The 16,364-nt window shown below is 35.2% G+C and overlaps 1 protein-coding gene and 1 long non-coding RNA gene across 7 annotated transcripts in view; one reads left to right on the top strand and one right to left on the bottom strand.

Moving 5' to 3' along the window:
• The window catches only part of LOC110119775, a 241,088-nt gene that overhangs the window by 47,294 nt on the left and 177,430 nt on the right, over positions 1-16,364 (bottom strand). The gene's annotated exons all lie outside the window — the stretch shown is intronic.
• Positions 2,651-6,925, top strand: LOC100650413 (odorant receptor 13a). The gene is made up of 10 exons (XM_020865903.2): positions 2,651-2,774; positions 2,864-3,846; positions 4,084-4,200; positions 4,269-4,386; positions 4,933-5,197; positions 5,261-5,380; positions 5,842-5,932; positions 6,009-6,142; positions 6,480-6,612; positions 6,681-6,925. Exons 2-10 carry the CDS (start codon positions 3,655-3,657, stop codon positions 6,726-6,728), a joined length of 1,218 nt encoding a protein of 405 aa, XP_020721562.2. The 5' UTR covers positions 2,651-2,774; positions 2,864-3,654; the 3' UTR covers positions 6,729-6,925.

Raw genomic sequence — 16,364 nt, 5'->3', positions numbered from 1 at the left:
CTTATACTTTTCCCCAGTATACGTGGAATTGTGACTAGTATGCCTTATTATATACTAGTGCTTGGGACGTTTGTGAAAATGGGTAATTACTTTATAAACGAAACGAAGGTAAGAGTGTTTTACGAAATTACTCCATCTATTTAAAATTCGCATTGTTTTAATATTATATTAACACATTGACGATCACTGATGTTAAGCTTTTATCATGGCTGAAGTATATGTAATATCAATGAATCTAAGACAATCTACAATTAATTAATTCAATGCTATTTAGCAGTTGAATTTCGAAAATTCATTGGTGCCCAGTGTATATTTATTTTTAATGAGGAGTTTGTTCATTGAATGCAAAATTGCCAGCTTTACTGGATATAGAAATACGATCATCCTTCGAGAAAGAAACATATATGTACCTCTTTTTCAGCCTTATACGTGTTGAATTCGCGTGTAGGCGTTGATGAGTAAATCAGTTACTTTTAACTATAGACAACGAACTCTTCAAACCCATGTTCTTGTCGTAATTGCAAAAACTCGTTTTTTACTTTAGGATTTTCGTAAGATTATAAGCCGCGAATGTTTTAAGATTTGTGAAAGATACATATACTCCGTTCTCAATACATTCAAGCTTTATCGGGAAATTCTAGTTGAGATCAATGCTGAACCACATATTCACAGACTGGGCAACGATAAAATCGAAAGAAGAAAATGACATTATGATCACATATTCGCAAAGAGGACTTCTTCTCACGCTAAGCTATGCTTGTAAGTTTTTGAATATAATGCTCAAATTTCTGTATCGATACTGATCACTGTTTGTAATAGATACCATTTACATTTTCCATTTATAGTACACGCTTTGATTACTGGCATATTGATGATTTCGTGGCCCCTTGTACCACCTATTTTAGATATCCTTATGCCATTAAACGAATCCCGACAACGCATGTTCATATACCCAGCTTATTATTTCGTGGATCATGAAAAATACTACAACATTTTAGCGATACATATGGTAACTGTCATGTGCATGACTGGTTTTGTATACTGCGCATGTGATGCGAATTACGTATACGCAGTGCAGCATGCTTGTGGACTGCTAGCCATCACAAGGTAAGAAACTCTTGCAAATTTAGTTTGTTTCCGTGACGATGCACGCTGTTGGTTATAAGTATTAGGATACCTGCTCATATTTAAAATATAAATCGAACCGTCTTCGTTGACTTTTGTTTATTTTGTTATAGATATCTTGCTTCTTATGTATTATATGTGTGTACCTTATAATGTAAACTACTGAATAAAATTTGTTTGATTGCTTTTAACCCTTAGGCCAATAGTATATAATTATATAATATAAATTATAATTATGAACAATTTATATAGATATCGGTTCAGAAACGTAACCGAAGGTGTGTTAGATCACTATAAAAATGATGCAAAGTTATCGAAATTCAATTATAGGAACGTGTGTAAATCGATTCAGGCACATCAACATGCCCTAAGGTCAGTTCCATCACTCAAAGACCTGTAAATATATCATATAACGAGAAGAGAAATACTTTTGCAATAAAGCGGTTTTAAAGTTAAAATTCGACAAGTTTTCAACTAGATCTGCTTCGTTTAAAATATCATAGGCAAATTCGCTTCTCATTTCATGTAATGGCTCATTTAGTGAAAAAAATGATATTGTTTTTGAATTCTTTTGACAGACTAATTTGCACACTTTAACGTAGATATCTGAAGCTAATTGAAACCAATCATCACACTTATTTATTCATTTCTGTGGGAATGCTGATAATGTGTATCTGTGTGTCCTTGTTACAGGTATAATGTCATTTGTTACCATTAATCTTACATATATTTTCCATATTGATTAATCAATTACTCGAATTTAGGTGGCAAATGAAAAGAATGATTCATGGCTAGTTCAGTGTATATTTTTGTTTGCTCAATTGTTTCACACACTTATTCTTACTGGACAAGGACAATTTGTAATAAACGGACTAGACAGTGTTTTTAACTCTATGTGAGTAAAGAATGAATATTAATAAAAAAGTAAAACGAATTTATTTTGATATATATCATGATAAATAACCTATTCCTAAAACATAAAATAGCAATTGGTCCAAAATTTTTTTAAAATTGAATTTTTCTGGACTGTTAATTTATAGATACATACAAGTTATAACTAGACCTTGGATGTTTGTGTAAATTCATAAATTTATCAAAGTGATTAAAAAGATGAGACCTAAATGGAGATTTATTTCACTTACCAAATATTACAATGTACGCTGTAGTTTGGATATTTTGTATAACTTCTGTTATTACGTGTGCAAATTGTATCTATAAATATCCTATAAACGAGTACACATTCGTATACTGATTATAAATACAATAACTACTCGGTTACTGGAAATAATCATATCCAAATACACCTGTCTCGAATATGTTGAACATAATGAAATTTTTGGGTACGGTACTATTTTCTCTCAAAAGATTACCTAAAATCTTCATATCGCGGGTGTGATTTTCTTAAATACACTGAAAATATAATATTTGACGTTTTGAACCAGTTTCCAATTCTAATTCATTTTTTTTAAATCTTCCGATTCTCTATCTTCTTATTGAATAAAATTGTTCTTTACAGATATGAATCGCCATGGTATACTTTTCCAGCGAAAATTCGAGCGTTATATATATTAGCGTTAAGAAGTTGTCTATCTCCTCCTCTGTTAACAGCCGGTGGTTTAATAGTATTAAATTTACGATCTTTCGCAGAGGTAGTATAACAATCTGATTCCAAGTTGATTTTAAACACTTTAAACACTCCAAACGCACAACTTTGTTTGAACGGAATTTTCGTTTCCAGATCATCAAAGCAGCCGTTTCTTATTACACGGTAATGAAAACTAAGTGATACTGTTGATATGGAATATAACGATAATATGAAAATTATAATAATTAATAATAATATTTAATAATGTGGAGTATAATAAACATAATGTGGAATAGGACAAGTTACGTAATTCGTGTGAGATTCATATCAATATATTATACATTATCATCATGTCAATACGCATGTTAGTTAATTAAAATATTTGTTACATGTAATTGTAGAAAACGTAGATCATGACGAAACATAATCCATTACACATTACATCAATAAAATGTACATAATTATGGTTATTCATGAGTTCATTATCGAATTTACTTATTACATTACGAATTTTTAACGTGAAATAGAATTACGATTATTAACTTTATAAGAATAATCAGACACTCAAAATCCTCATTTTCTTCTTATTTCTTTATTTTCTTAACTTCGCTGTTCTGTTGCAAACCTACTACATTACATTAGTTTGCTTTTCACATTATACATAAAGCCCTACGCTGACAATGTATAATTCTGTAAATATCACTCGTTTCCAACATCTGTCATATTCTGTAAGTAATACCTATGCAGAATAAGGACAACTGATTCCGCCCGTAAGTGCAATGATTAAATATTCATGTGCATGCAGCATATACGTTACATTAGTGACATATGATTAACAGTAATTTTGAAATCGATGCACTTTATCGTAAATACAATTTTAATGTGTATTTCACGGTTCCATTAACAGAACCAGATCTAAAAGTAGTTATGACGTACACTGACGTATGGAATTGTCATGCGTTCAGTTGGTTAACATTGGGCTTCTTATCATGAATAGAGCTACATTCGAGAAGCGATTCTTAAGGATAACGAAAATATTCGGAAAACTGAGTGGGATTTGGCCAGATCAAAATAAAGTTAAGTTTAGTTTGTGGGCTATGGTACATATTACTATGGCATCATTTGTCTTTGTACAGGTACGTGTCTACCAATTTATCTACGTGTATATGTAAAAAATTCTCGCAGTCTTTAGATAATTCAAGGAAACATGATTAACTTTTAAACGCTGTCATTATTAAAATTTCACACCTTGCAAATTTCGTTTTAATATCGACATTCCATTTAGAGAAGAATTTTGCTTGCGACTTTTAAGTGTTGAGAACAGAAGTAAAATTTCTAAATAATTATGGATAGACCATTAACTTCAATTCTAGGTAGCAAGAATTGTACATATAGGTACTTTGAAAGTCGTGATAGAGCAATCCTCTATAATTGGCACAGGAATTGTCATGGTCGTAAAACATGGTAATTATATTCTGAACGCAAAAAAGGTAAGAAAATGTTTGCTAATCATTATAAGATACTTTTAATTTGCACATCAATCTTATAAATATTCTAGCTTAAATCCCTTTTGAATGACATGTCCGAGGATTGGGCAATTGATCGATTGAAAGAAGAAGTTGCCATTATGACGACATACGCATATAGGGGAACCACTCTTGCGATGTTCTACCTTGGTAAATCAATATCTAGAAAAGCCAGTTGCAATTCTGGTTGATAATTTCATTTGTACACAACATAAACTGATCTAGTCAACACTTACGTAGATATTCAAAATACAACAATTAATTTTAAATTACTCAATAAATGCATAACTAAATTTGAAACGTCAATATCGGAAACTGTTGCATTCGTGACGTAAAAGTACACAATGAGCGGAAATCTAGTGTGGTTTTGTGATATTTTTACTAGAAAAAAATAAAAAAATTAAAAATGGGGGCCGGTTGTCCACGTTAGGGTTCATTATTTAACATTTTGTAATATAATTAATAGACTGCGAATGTTTGTGCATTTATGGGAAACTTGGAGGTATGAAAATGGACGAAATATACATAATATGCAAAAAAATAATAAATATCCGAGATATATAGCATTCGTTATACAATGTCGTGAGTGAGAAAAATCTTTACTTAGGTTCCATCTTTTTGCATGTATGTGCAATAATATGTATTTGCATAAATATCCGTAATGTAATAATTAAGATAACAACCATTTACTTCTAGTAAACGCGTGCATATGCGCATTCCTTTTCCTACAACTGCCGTGGACAGTGCGCCTAATGCACATGATAAAATCACACAATACATCGCTGCCAATGGTATACGCTATACCAGCTTATTATTTTGTCGAGGATGATCGCAAATATTATTACTACATTCAAATGTATCTGGGTCTCTCTATATATATCGTTGTCATTGTGTTCGTCGGTTGTGATACCTGTTACATGGTCCTTGTGCAACATGCATGCGGATTGTTGACTGTGGCCGGGTAAGCAAATCGAAAATTTCCTCCCTACTTCATATTTTATTGAATAAATTGCAATATTTCTAGATATCGCTTCAAAAATGCCATCAATGACCTTCCCTTCAATGCGAGGAATCCCGAAAAGGAGGCAAAGGAGATATATAAAAAACTATGTTTCTCTATACAGGGACACCAACGGGCAATAATGTCAGTATTAACCAGCAATTATAAACAATCTTGAATACTTAAGTGAAAAAGTTATGGTACAAGAATTCATATTTTAGTTTCAATGATTTTTTTTACGAGTCACTATGACAAAGGATTTAATTATTTTTGGTAACTGGGAACCATGTTCGATGTCAGAAATTGCTATTGGTTACTTTTTCAATCTTTAATTACTTTCGACCATTGTCAACAATGAAATAGATATATATTTTTTATAACTGCAGTGTCAGATAAATCTTTTATATATTATATATTTATATATTTAACCATCGTGGTGTTCGACATAAACAGAAATTATTATTCTCATAGTTTTTAAACTGATTCCTATTCTTGAGCCCGTGTTGTTATGTTCTCACTTTTAATGTTATGTTTTTTTCCGCTTCTCTTTCGGGGATTTCTGTTGCGGCCGAGAAACGTTTTCCTTAATTTTACTTCGCTACCAGGTTTCTGACAAAAATCGAGAGCGCACATGTTATATACCTTCTTCTATGTATGGGTATAATAGTCTTGTGCCTTAGTATTACGATGGTACAGGTAAGCTTCTTCTAATCGTCTTTGTGTCGTTGACCATGACTCATAAGTGAACTAACTATTGATTGTTTGAAATTAGATCACTACGATGGAAATATGTCTGGATTTCTATAAGTTTGTCAGCTTTCTGATTCTTCAGTTCTTGCATCTGTTCTGTCTAACGATGCAGGGACAGTTCATCATAAATTCGTCCGATATGATTTACAATGCAATGTGGGTATAATACATGAGTATCATGAACATTTTATTTTCTTATGTAGTCTTATCAACCACTCGCTTGGGCTATTAATAATGCGGAAGAACGAAGAATTATGATTCTATATTCCTGTATAGTATAAAGCGTTTTAGGTAATTTGGTAGTATTTTTATCTATTTATGCTCTTTTTAATTTTCCTGTGTTGCATGTTTTGGAATTAAATTAAACATAAAGTAACTATGTTTGCCGTAAGCTTGTGTAAACCAGAAATTTCTAATCTATTTTCACCTCATTGGAGTGGTTGTTTGTACGACTTAAATGTATGAGATTTATAGATTATAATGTAATTCGTAGATACGAGGCATCATGGTACAATGCAAATCCAAAGACGCAAGCGTTGTATATATTAGCGTTGCGGCGAAGTCTAACTCCACGCTATTTAACTGCCGGTGGTTTAATAGAATTGAACATGCGAAGCTTCTCAGAAGTAATGTATCAATAATGTTATCTTCGATAATTACGATACATTCGCTGGACAATATTGATCTATTTCAGGTGATAAAATTATGCGTTTCCTATTACACAGTGTTGAGATCAACATAAACAACGGACCGATATACATTGAATTATAGTAACTTTCGAAACTAGTTTTTGTGAAATTGGATTTTAACCCTCAAGTGCTATCATGGATGCACTTTCATTATGTGGATTTTGTTTCATTATTGACCTTTTAATATTATTATTACAACGTGATTTGTGATCACTGCAAATAGTAATTTTTATATTTTTCACGTAATAGCAGATTATAGCAGAATATGAAGTTAATTGTATTTATTTGACATTATTAACATCTAAAATAAGGAAAACATTTTCATCGACGCGAAGACCTTATTTTCGAATTACCAATTCGAATAGTAATGTTCAATTTTACACACGGAAAAATAATTATAAGATTGTTATTCTAGAACAGACGAAACTTATTATAAGTTTCGTATATCTTTTCTATATTTTTGGTTCACGAGACCCGAAAATTTTCAGTATGAGATGCTGCTCAATGCTATGTGGAAGGATTAGTCAATCAATAGAGTGAAAGATGAATTTGACGTTATAGTAGAGTACGCCAAAAAAGCTGCTTCATTTTGTCGGATGTATCTTGCTGAGATAAATGATAAGAAAACTACGTCGTTTCATTCTACAATTTATTTCACATATCGCTGCAATCAATTTACAGGAATGGACGTTTTCTGTGCTACAGGTTTCATACAACTATCACTGACGCCATTTATTTCAAACATAATTTCACCGAAGAACAAAACGCCAGATTTAATATACATTTATCTAGCTTATTGTTATATCGATGACAGGAAGTATCGTGTGCTTATACGTTTTCGTATGACGTATACTATTATTTCAGCCTTTTTTTGTGTTTGTCGGCTGATTGATCGAAGATTGAAAAACTATCGTATTAATAGTTTCGTGATGCTGTTGTCGCAAAGGAGAACTAGTGATGGTTGTGTCTAAAGCATAGAACAAGCAGATTCGTTGGCAATTTTAGTTAGGAAAGTGAGGACAACGGTCATTGCTGCTAACTGAATAAGAAAAAGGCTGATGGATAAGGATGGATGCTGGCCCAATCAAAGGTCGCTCGTCGTTTGCATTGTACACGGAAAAAATCCGCTTTCCCGTGTTTTCTCGGAGTGGGCAACTCAAAGGAATGTTTCAACTTAAAATATACTTGCGTGGACTTAAGGACCTTAACTATAGAAAATGCTAAAATTTATGATAAGTCTTTAAGATTATTGAGAGTCCGCAATAAGGGGCTTAAAGATGTGGTGATCTTGCCCGATGAATAGAGTCTGGTTTATGTAGAGGGTCACGGAAGGTAACCAACAACTACTCCAAACCCCGAACGATAGTTGTTTAAAGCTAATTTAATGCATTTATTTACATATACCATGAACCTGTTTTAATGACTTTGAAACAGTTTCCTGAAAACTATTCAAACCAGTCATTCTACGTATCTTCGTATTTGCATTGTTCTTCCAATGATAACTTTCAGCAGCACTTTGCTAAAACGAGGATATACGCAAAGACTTAAAAATACCAACGGTCAAAGAAGAAATCCGCAGGAACGCAAAAAAATAAAAGGAAAGATCGGCGCACATCTAAACCAGCTAGCTGCTGAAGCGAGTAAAACTCATAAAAAGAAGACTAAAGAGAAAAGACCTCACTGACCTCACTAAAGAAATAAAATAGACAAACTCGAAGATGATATCCAGTTGGGAGTAGCCACCCACGTGTTATTTAGCAATAAAGCTAGAAAAATTTACCGAATGTCCAATTGGACGAATTGTAAAGTACAAATTAAATTAAAAAAAACCTTGTTAAAGGTGAGCTTTCTACGTGCAACCACGCCCTGTTCCATAATAATTATAATCATCATGGAAACGGTTGATATCTGAAGAATGATTCTAAAGAGATCCATTATAATAATATTAAAATGTACCATATAAATAACGTGTATTCATTTGTAAATTACTAATGCAGATTGTTTTAGGGCCATGGATATACACATTAGTGGGTGTTTAAACAATCGAAATTGAAGAAATTAATCGTTTCAATCCAAGATCGTTCACTGAAGGATTTACCGAGGCAAGTACATAAATCCCTCGTTTTAAGCACGTTCTAATCGTCTTCTTTATTTCATCGTCACGTAGAGAAACGTAATTCTCTTAGAACACTATTCTAAAATGCCGTTCTTATTATCGTGCACTGCGCGTGCAATGCATTGTCTACATTTGTTCATAACAGTTAATTCGTTAACTGCCTTCTAACATAGCAAAATGTTTTTGCTTCGTATGACTTGCGCGTATCGACTTCTTTTACATTCGGATATAAATCCATGTGGATGTCGAAAGGCGAAACTATGGTGCACGCAACGATGGTTAGTTAGTTTCTCAATGACGTTGTTGGATTCAGAAACGGAAAAAGAGGCCGGGCATCGGCGCAGGTGTCACGTATATGAATTTCAATTCCACGTTAATCGAGCGTTGCTGGATTCGTTGAAAATTATGCCGCGATCTCGCGCGTATACGCGCACGAGCTATTCATGACTCGAGGCACGAGGCTTCTCGCGAAAGTAAAGAATCTAGAGTAATTGGCCACGTCGGGACAAGGAGAGCGAGTTTTTCTTTCTTTCAGCGGATATCTATCGCCTGTGGACGTCGTTAATCCCCCCGCTTACGGGACAATAACGGTTCTATGAGTAATTGTGGAACGGTAGCGTTGAGCCTCTTCTGCTTAAAATTATCTTACTTAGGCCTCCCTGCGTTCAGATCAATTGGTATAATTGAACAATGTAATTAGCAGGCCCACGAAAGGCTTGTAGATGCCTTTCACGACTTGTTTTCCTTTTTTATCATTTAATTTGTACTTTACAATTTGTCCAGCTGGGCATTCGGTAAATTTTTCTAGCTTAATTGCTAAATAACATGTGGGTGGCTACCTCCAGCGGGTCACCATCTTCGAGTGCCTTTCACGATGGATACCTTCCCATGTGTGTTGAATTATTTTGAAACTTTATAGAAGTTACACGATACTTATATTAAGTTACAAGTGCGTATATGCTTTGTCAAGATTACAAAAGTATTTAAACACACAATGTTCCATTATATCGATGAAACCCAGTATTCAGTGGCCTGAATCCCCATTTCTCGAATTTATTATCATCTACTACGAATCATACTTTCCTAATACAAGTTCCCAGTCTTGGGCCAAAAATTCTCATTGATTTTCGAGAAATTTGCTTGGAAAAATTCTTCGGAAACATGTCGTATCAGGAGAACTATTTGACAGAGGAATTTCGCGCGCCATCTTCTTACACCTTATATTCTCCTAACATAATCGCCGACTTTAATTCTTCTTTCTACGTCAACAGCCAGTTTTCACCTGCCCGTAAGCTGATTCAGCGCCAGGCTATTTCTACGAAACAATCAATCCCGCGGTATTCCGACTGCCAATTGAATCTCTCTCCCATCGCATGATTGCCCATCATCGAACAATCACGTCGAAAAATCGCGGGCCGACTCATCCATGCGATCAGCTTCGATATTTGAAATTTCGAAAGAACGAGGAGGAAGAAAATAAAAAGATGGATTTCGTGGCTGGTGTGGAATAAAATCCAGCAAGATGGTTTCGCGACGTACGTCGATTCGAACGTAGGAGAAGCGCTTAAAGGTAAAAGTCGTGACTCGTGATCGACAAACTCGTTGGAGGAACGATCGGTCTTAACGACTCGTCTCATCGGGAATTTTCAAGGATCACGGTGTTAATAAATTGCTGCAGGATAGGTGGCAACGAGCGTAGTGAACGAACCTGGTGGTTTCGTTAATTCCGACGGGAAACGCGATGAGAATCGTCGATTGAAAATTGTGCAATCTCGATTCGTTCCGATCGGTGAATGTCCATAGGCGACTTGACGAGCATTCCACGTCCTGTAATCTTGCTTCAGGGGCGTTCATTGGAAAATGGGATTGCATTGGAAAATGGAATTGCGTAGGAAAACGCATGCTGAAAATTCGCAATCGTTATTCGGCGGAAGATGTTCCTTTTAAGTGATTTTTCTTTTGAAAATAATCGTAATTGACACCACATTGATTTTTCGTTGGATGTAATATACAAAACATCGTAGTATAGGGTTTACACATACACTGGCTCACGAAAGTATTTGAACTGGTCGTAGAAAACTTTTATGTCTACATTGTACATATATGTACATTATAATGCTATAAAATATAAAATTATTATGAAATAACTATTATGTGTTCTGGAGGATTTTTTTACCAATTTTATTCGCTATCACAACGATTAATATTTTTAGTAAATATTATATATAAAATTGAAATGTAATGGGATAATATAGAGGACTAAATTGATCAGAAGTCAGAATCCTAGAAAATTCTTCGGCTCTAAAAGGAATGTACTTTACGCAGGAAACATCTCGCTGACGTAACCGCAGTTCATCAAATCTAATGACCCGACTCCTCAACCGCAAAGCTAAATGAAACTCGTTTCGCATTGGTTGCTGGGGAAACCTAAACCGACGATATGATTTCGCTATCCGAAAGATGTGTAACTTGAACTTGCTACGAAGAATTGTGAATTTTATAAATTATCAGTGAAACTTAAATAATTGAACAATCTTCTCAATGCAAAATCAATGAAAGTGTGTTTGCTGAAAGATTACGGTGTAGTAAGCGTAATAAACAAGATGGATAGCAAATAAGAAACAGCACTGAACGATAACCGGGTCGTAATAGCGTCTGATATTTTCCATTTCACGGATTTAGAGGTTTCACGATTTACGACCACCGTTATTCTCTTGCAACGATACCCGCTGCATCGTTCCTCCTGGAAGTTGCAGTCGTTACGTCGAATAGATGAATAACGTGATTTCGCTGTTTCTCTTTTGTCAGTACGCTTTATCACGTTTCAATGTTATCATTTTCGCGTATTCCTTTCAGGATAATTAGCACCTAATATTCTGGAACTCGATGACGGTATCCCGCTGGGGGTAGCCATTTACATGTTATTTAGCAATTAAGCTAGAAAAATTTAGCGAATGTCCAGCTGGACAAACTGTAAAGTACAATTTAAATAACAATAAAAAAATATTCTGGTGTTTATTTTTGTTATCTCGAAAATGATGCCTGATCGATGTCTAAACGAGGAATATCGTTCACTTACATTATATTAGAGTTGGAACCTTTGGAACCTCAAAATTTCGAAATTCTTCGATTTTCATTTTGATTGATGAACTGAAAAAGTTTCAGAAGTTCAAAACTTTGTGCTATTTTTGTGATTCGAAATTCTCAATGTCTAGGTAAATAATAATTTGTACATATAGCTGTAGACGATGTGATATCGTTTTATGATATCGTGACGGTATAAAGTTAATTTTATTCAACTAATAGTAATCTCTAACTATATTATAAAAACAAAAATAATTTTCTTTTTATACGTACAAAGTGTTAATAAATTTACGATTATAAATACGATTCATTGATGTTTTCTATAGTAGTTACACGAAATTCGATATCTTTTGCATCTGTCGTCAACAAAAAAGGGGCACCCTACTCATTCGATATGATAGATTATACATAGAATCAGATGGGGTGGTCATTGGGGTGTACGATGTGACAAATTGGGGATGATGCGACGTGTCTTCCAATCGATAAGTACCGGTGACAAACAGGGTAGCCTTCTTGATAAGATTACTGAAAGATAGAAATATTACAAAGAACACAGTAGTTCATAAAAATATTTGAACACCTGGTATAGAAAATTTTTATGTATATGTATATTGTATCATATCTATGTTATATAACATATTTGTAAATTTCTTTCGAACTGTAACGAGGTACGACTATCACAATTACATCAACAAAATTTTAAATGAATCTAAAAATGTACTTAGAGTTACAAAATGCGTCGATCAATAAAATGAATAAATCTTTCTATTGTACATAGGAACTTAATCAACAAATTACAAAAGAGGATGTGCGATTAGTTATAAATTAGGCAGTTTCATCGTTAGTATCTACATTAAATTAATCCATTTACTTGGGAAGATCAGTTAATCCTTCACTCGAATTGCCAATCTTTTGGATATAATCGTTTTATTTAGATTGTTTCATTTCTATCAAAAATAAATTGCATTATATTCACACGTATAAGAACTGAATCCAATTTGACACTTATTGAAATTGATTTCTCTGTATTAACTTTCAGGTGCTAAACTGTGGAAATCTTCAGCTAAAAGATGATTCATTCAACAGGTAAAATAAATACTTATAAAAATCTACATTACTAAACCATCGTTTATACTCAATCGCGAACAATTCTTTTCAACAAGATCCAATTTTCGCTATACAGCAACTACCAGCAGAATAGTAAAATATAAGGCACCTCGTGCACTTACTACCCGCATCTACGTGGAAGAAACACCGCCACTGAAATCCCATGGTTGCATCGAGGCGCATCCGGTTCCATGAAGCGAAATTACGCGAATCTGTATGACCATAATTTACGCGCAGCAAAACGCGAATCTATCTTTGTCCTGAATATCGGCACCTATCGCGATCGAGCCGCGCGTTCTGGAAATATACAATCTGCCGTTGGTTTTCACTCCGCTTTCTCGCGCCGCGAAAAAATTCGAATGACGAACGGTCGAACGAAAAGTGTCCTCCACGACGACGATGGCTTCCGTGTGTACTTAGCTGTTGCTCCCTGATTCGCTCAATTTCACGGACAAACGAACATGGAAGACGACAACGACGGTGTGTTAGTTCGATAAAGGAAAAGCGTGGCAGTTCGTTTCGAACCATATACGGTTTAGCCTAATTTCTGCCTCGTCTCGCGAGCCACCTCGTGGAATTTCTCGTCGATCTTGCGACAGACCGGCCGCTTATATGCGCATTTATCTTCTAGCGATTCTGCAAGTTCCATGAAATTGTGTCTTAAGTGAACCAATGGTTCGTTCGGGGCGGACTTTGGTTTACAAGCGTCTTTGATCACTTGATACACACGAAGTTACGGTCAAAAGAAAAGTGAAAATTGCAGTTTAAATTGCACAGGAAAAACGCCGTTATTCAACAAGACTGAATTCTTATCGACAAGAAAAATGAATGTACACATTATATGTCCTATAATGGAAGAGTATTTAGAGCAGGAAAGATTTAACTCAAATTTTACTTGTACTTATGTACACAAGTATCGATGAACTTTCTTCTATACGTCCACCATCGTGTCAGTGACACGTGTTCCGGAAAAGAAATCTTATTTTCATAAATTTATTTACCTATTATAAGGAAACAGAAGATAAATTGTTACGGGGAGGTAATAATAAAAATATAAAATTCGCAATTCCATTTGAACGGTTAAAATCCAATACGTTGTCAACCAATTCCACGTAAAGATTATCTTTTTGTTTGATTGTAGAATGAAAACCGTCTTCTGGCACTCTCCTAAACATTAAGAAATGATATCAATAACGTTAATTAACGCGATAACCTTCAAGAACCTATAAAAACTGCGAATTTCAAGTATCTTGAAGTTAATCATTTCTCGTCCATCAAATGTAATGCGACCAACATTCCACAATTTTCCTTCTAACTCGGATCATTTTCTTCTTCTGTTTTCTTCTGTGTCTTTTCTTTGAAGACCGCAACTTATTGAAATTGAGCCTCGAGATCAGGAGGTTCCTTTTTAGAATTTCTCCTCGTGTACGACGCTCTTTTGCCTCGTACTCTCTCTTCTTCGAGCCGCCCCATCGACGAAAGAAAAAAGGGAGGAAAAACGTAGCCAGAGGCTGGGCAAATAGGAAGGGCACGTCGACAGTTCCGCGGAACTGTAGAGGATTTCGAGGTCCTGGAACTTTCTCATATTGATCCTGGCGAGTCTGTGAATGGCTCGACGTCTGCGTCTAAGATGTCTCTGCGTAGGAGGAAGTGGTCTCCTCCCTCTGGAATGATGCATTGCGACAACGTTAGGCGCTTCTTCGAACAAACTAGATCGGCGTTGATATCGAGGCCGTGTCTTAGATAGAGATCTATGGTTAAATCTCCGAAAGCCAGTACGCGAGCGGAAACGCTTCGCTGAGATTGGTTCCTCGACTCTCGCGAGCGCGCGTGAATTTCATTTAGCCGACTGCTGACTCAATTTAAAGCTGTGATCTTCAACCGGTGTGCTACGGAACTTCTTCAAACATGCAATATGTGGCTATTTAAATTTTCAGTCTTTATGATGGTTGATGGATGTCATGCTTGCTGATTTTGAGCTTGGCACGACAGTTTGCGTATAACTGCAACAAAGAATCGCAGCAAAACCTCATATAACATCTTGTTTATTTTCCCGTGTAGATTATACTTCTGTTATTTGTCGAGAAGATTAGAAACGTCCTCTGTATATCGTCATATTTCTTATATGAATCGAAGATAAGGAACGTATACGTTATCTTCGTTTCATACTGTTGGTGATAAGAGTTTCTCTTGAGAAATCAACCTCGGTTTAAGATGGAGAAAGGTCCGAATGAAATATGCTCGAATATTCGAGTTACGACTTATTTCCAATGTGCGTTGATCTTTTTGATCGGAGAATGATATTACGCAAATGGAAAGCGTAGGGCAGCGAGTTTGGGAAAGAATTCTCGTCGGAGATATGGACATCGTAATACGCGGTGACGTGACAGCCTCTTGAAAATTGAAACATTCTATTAAAATGTATGATTCGTTTACACTCATTCCGTTAGCTGTAAACATTTCAGATCTACTTCGATGACATTACACTTTTAATCTTTGTGCTTCATACGGAAACGTTTAACCAGAAAACCTTTCATATGGAACGATTTATCGTTGCGGTTTGTTAAAAGACTAACATAAATAACGTAACACTTCATACAACATTTTCTTCTTATTTTTCCTTGTCGATATTATATCTCTGTAACTTGCCCAAAAAAGCTAGAAACATCCTACAAAGATAAAGAATCGATGGTTCCGTGAAGCGAAAATCGATGATCTACACCGCAAGAACATTTCAAACATTTCTTCTCTTTGTCTCTTAGTAGCTTGTCTCCTTTCAGACGAAGGTTTGTGTTTATGTAATGTGTTCGATTCGTGGTGAAGTCACGAGGGCGGTAAAGGGTGATAAAGAGACGACCGTTCGTTAAGTAATGTTCGAGGGCAAGTGCGCAACCATATATACACGGCCATATTTATTTGGTTCGTAAAAGTTTCTTTACGAGGCAAGGCGCTTTACGACTGCCAACGCGTGACATTCCTTTCTTGGCTGCCTCGTACTCGAAATCGACGATTTCGTTGAAAGTCTCAGAACGTATCATTCGCATAAATTGTTCGCAAGAATCGCCACCTATGTTCTGCTGGATTTTCCTGTGGTAGACTAACTTCTATGCTGAAGTTCGTAGAACAGGTCGTCTTTGAGATCGTTTTCGGCCGTGCAATATTTTTATTTCGCCTTTATTTTTATTAAGACTCGTAAAGGAATTTCGCGACGATCGTTCGAGTGAAAGAATTCTCGTAAAATTGTCTGTCCTGTCAAAGGTTAGCGGTAACGATCGATTTTCGGTAATGATTAAGTGTCGTACTTATACTATAATTCTTTTTATCTTAAAATTGTAAATTATTATCCCGAAGCAACAAAGTAATACAGATGTACGTATAACCT

The sequence above is a fragment of the Bombus terrestris genome, chromosome 12, assembly GCF_910591885.1.
Source record: "Bombus terrestris chromosome 12, iyBomTerr1.2, whole genome shotgun sequence".
NCBI classification, from domain to species: Eukaryota; Metazoa; Arthropoda; class Insecta; order Hymenoptera; family Apidae; genus Bombus; species Bombus terrestris.
Note: the sequence above shows the minus strand (reverse complement) of the source record. Positions and strands in the feature narration are given on the sequence as shown.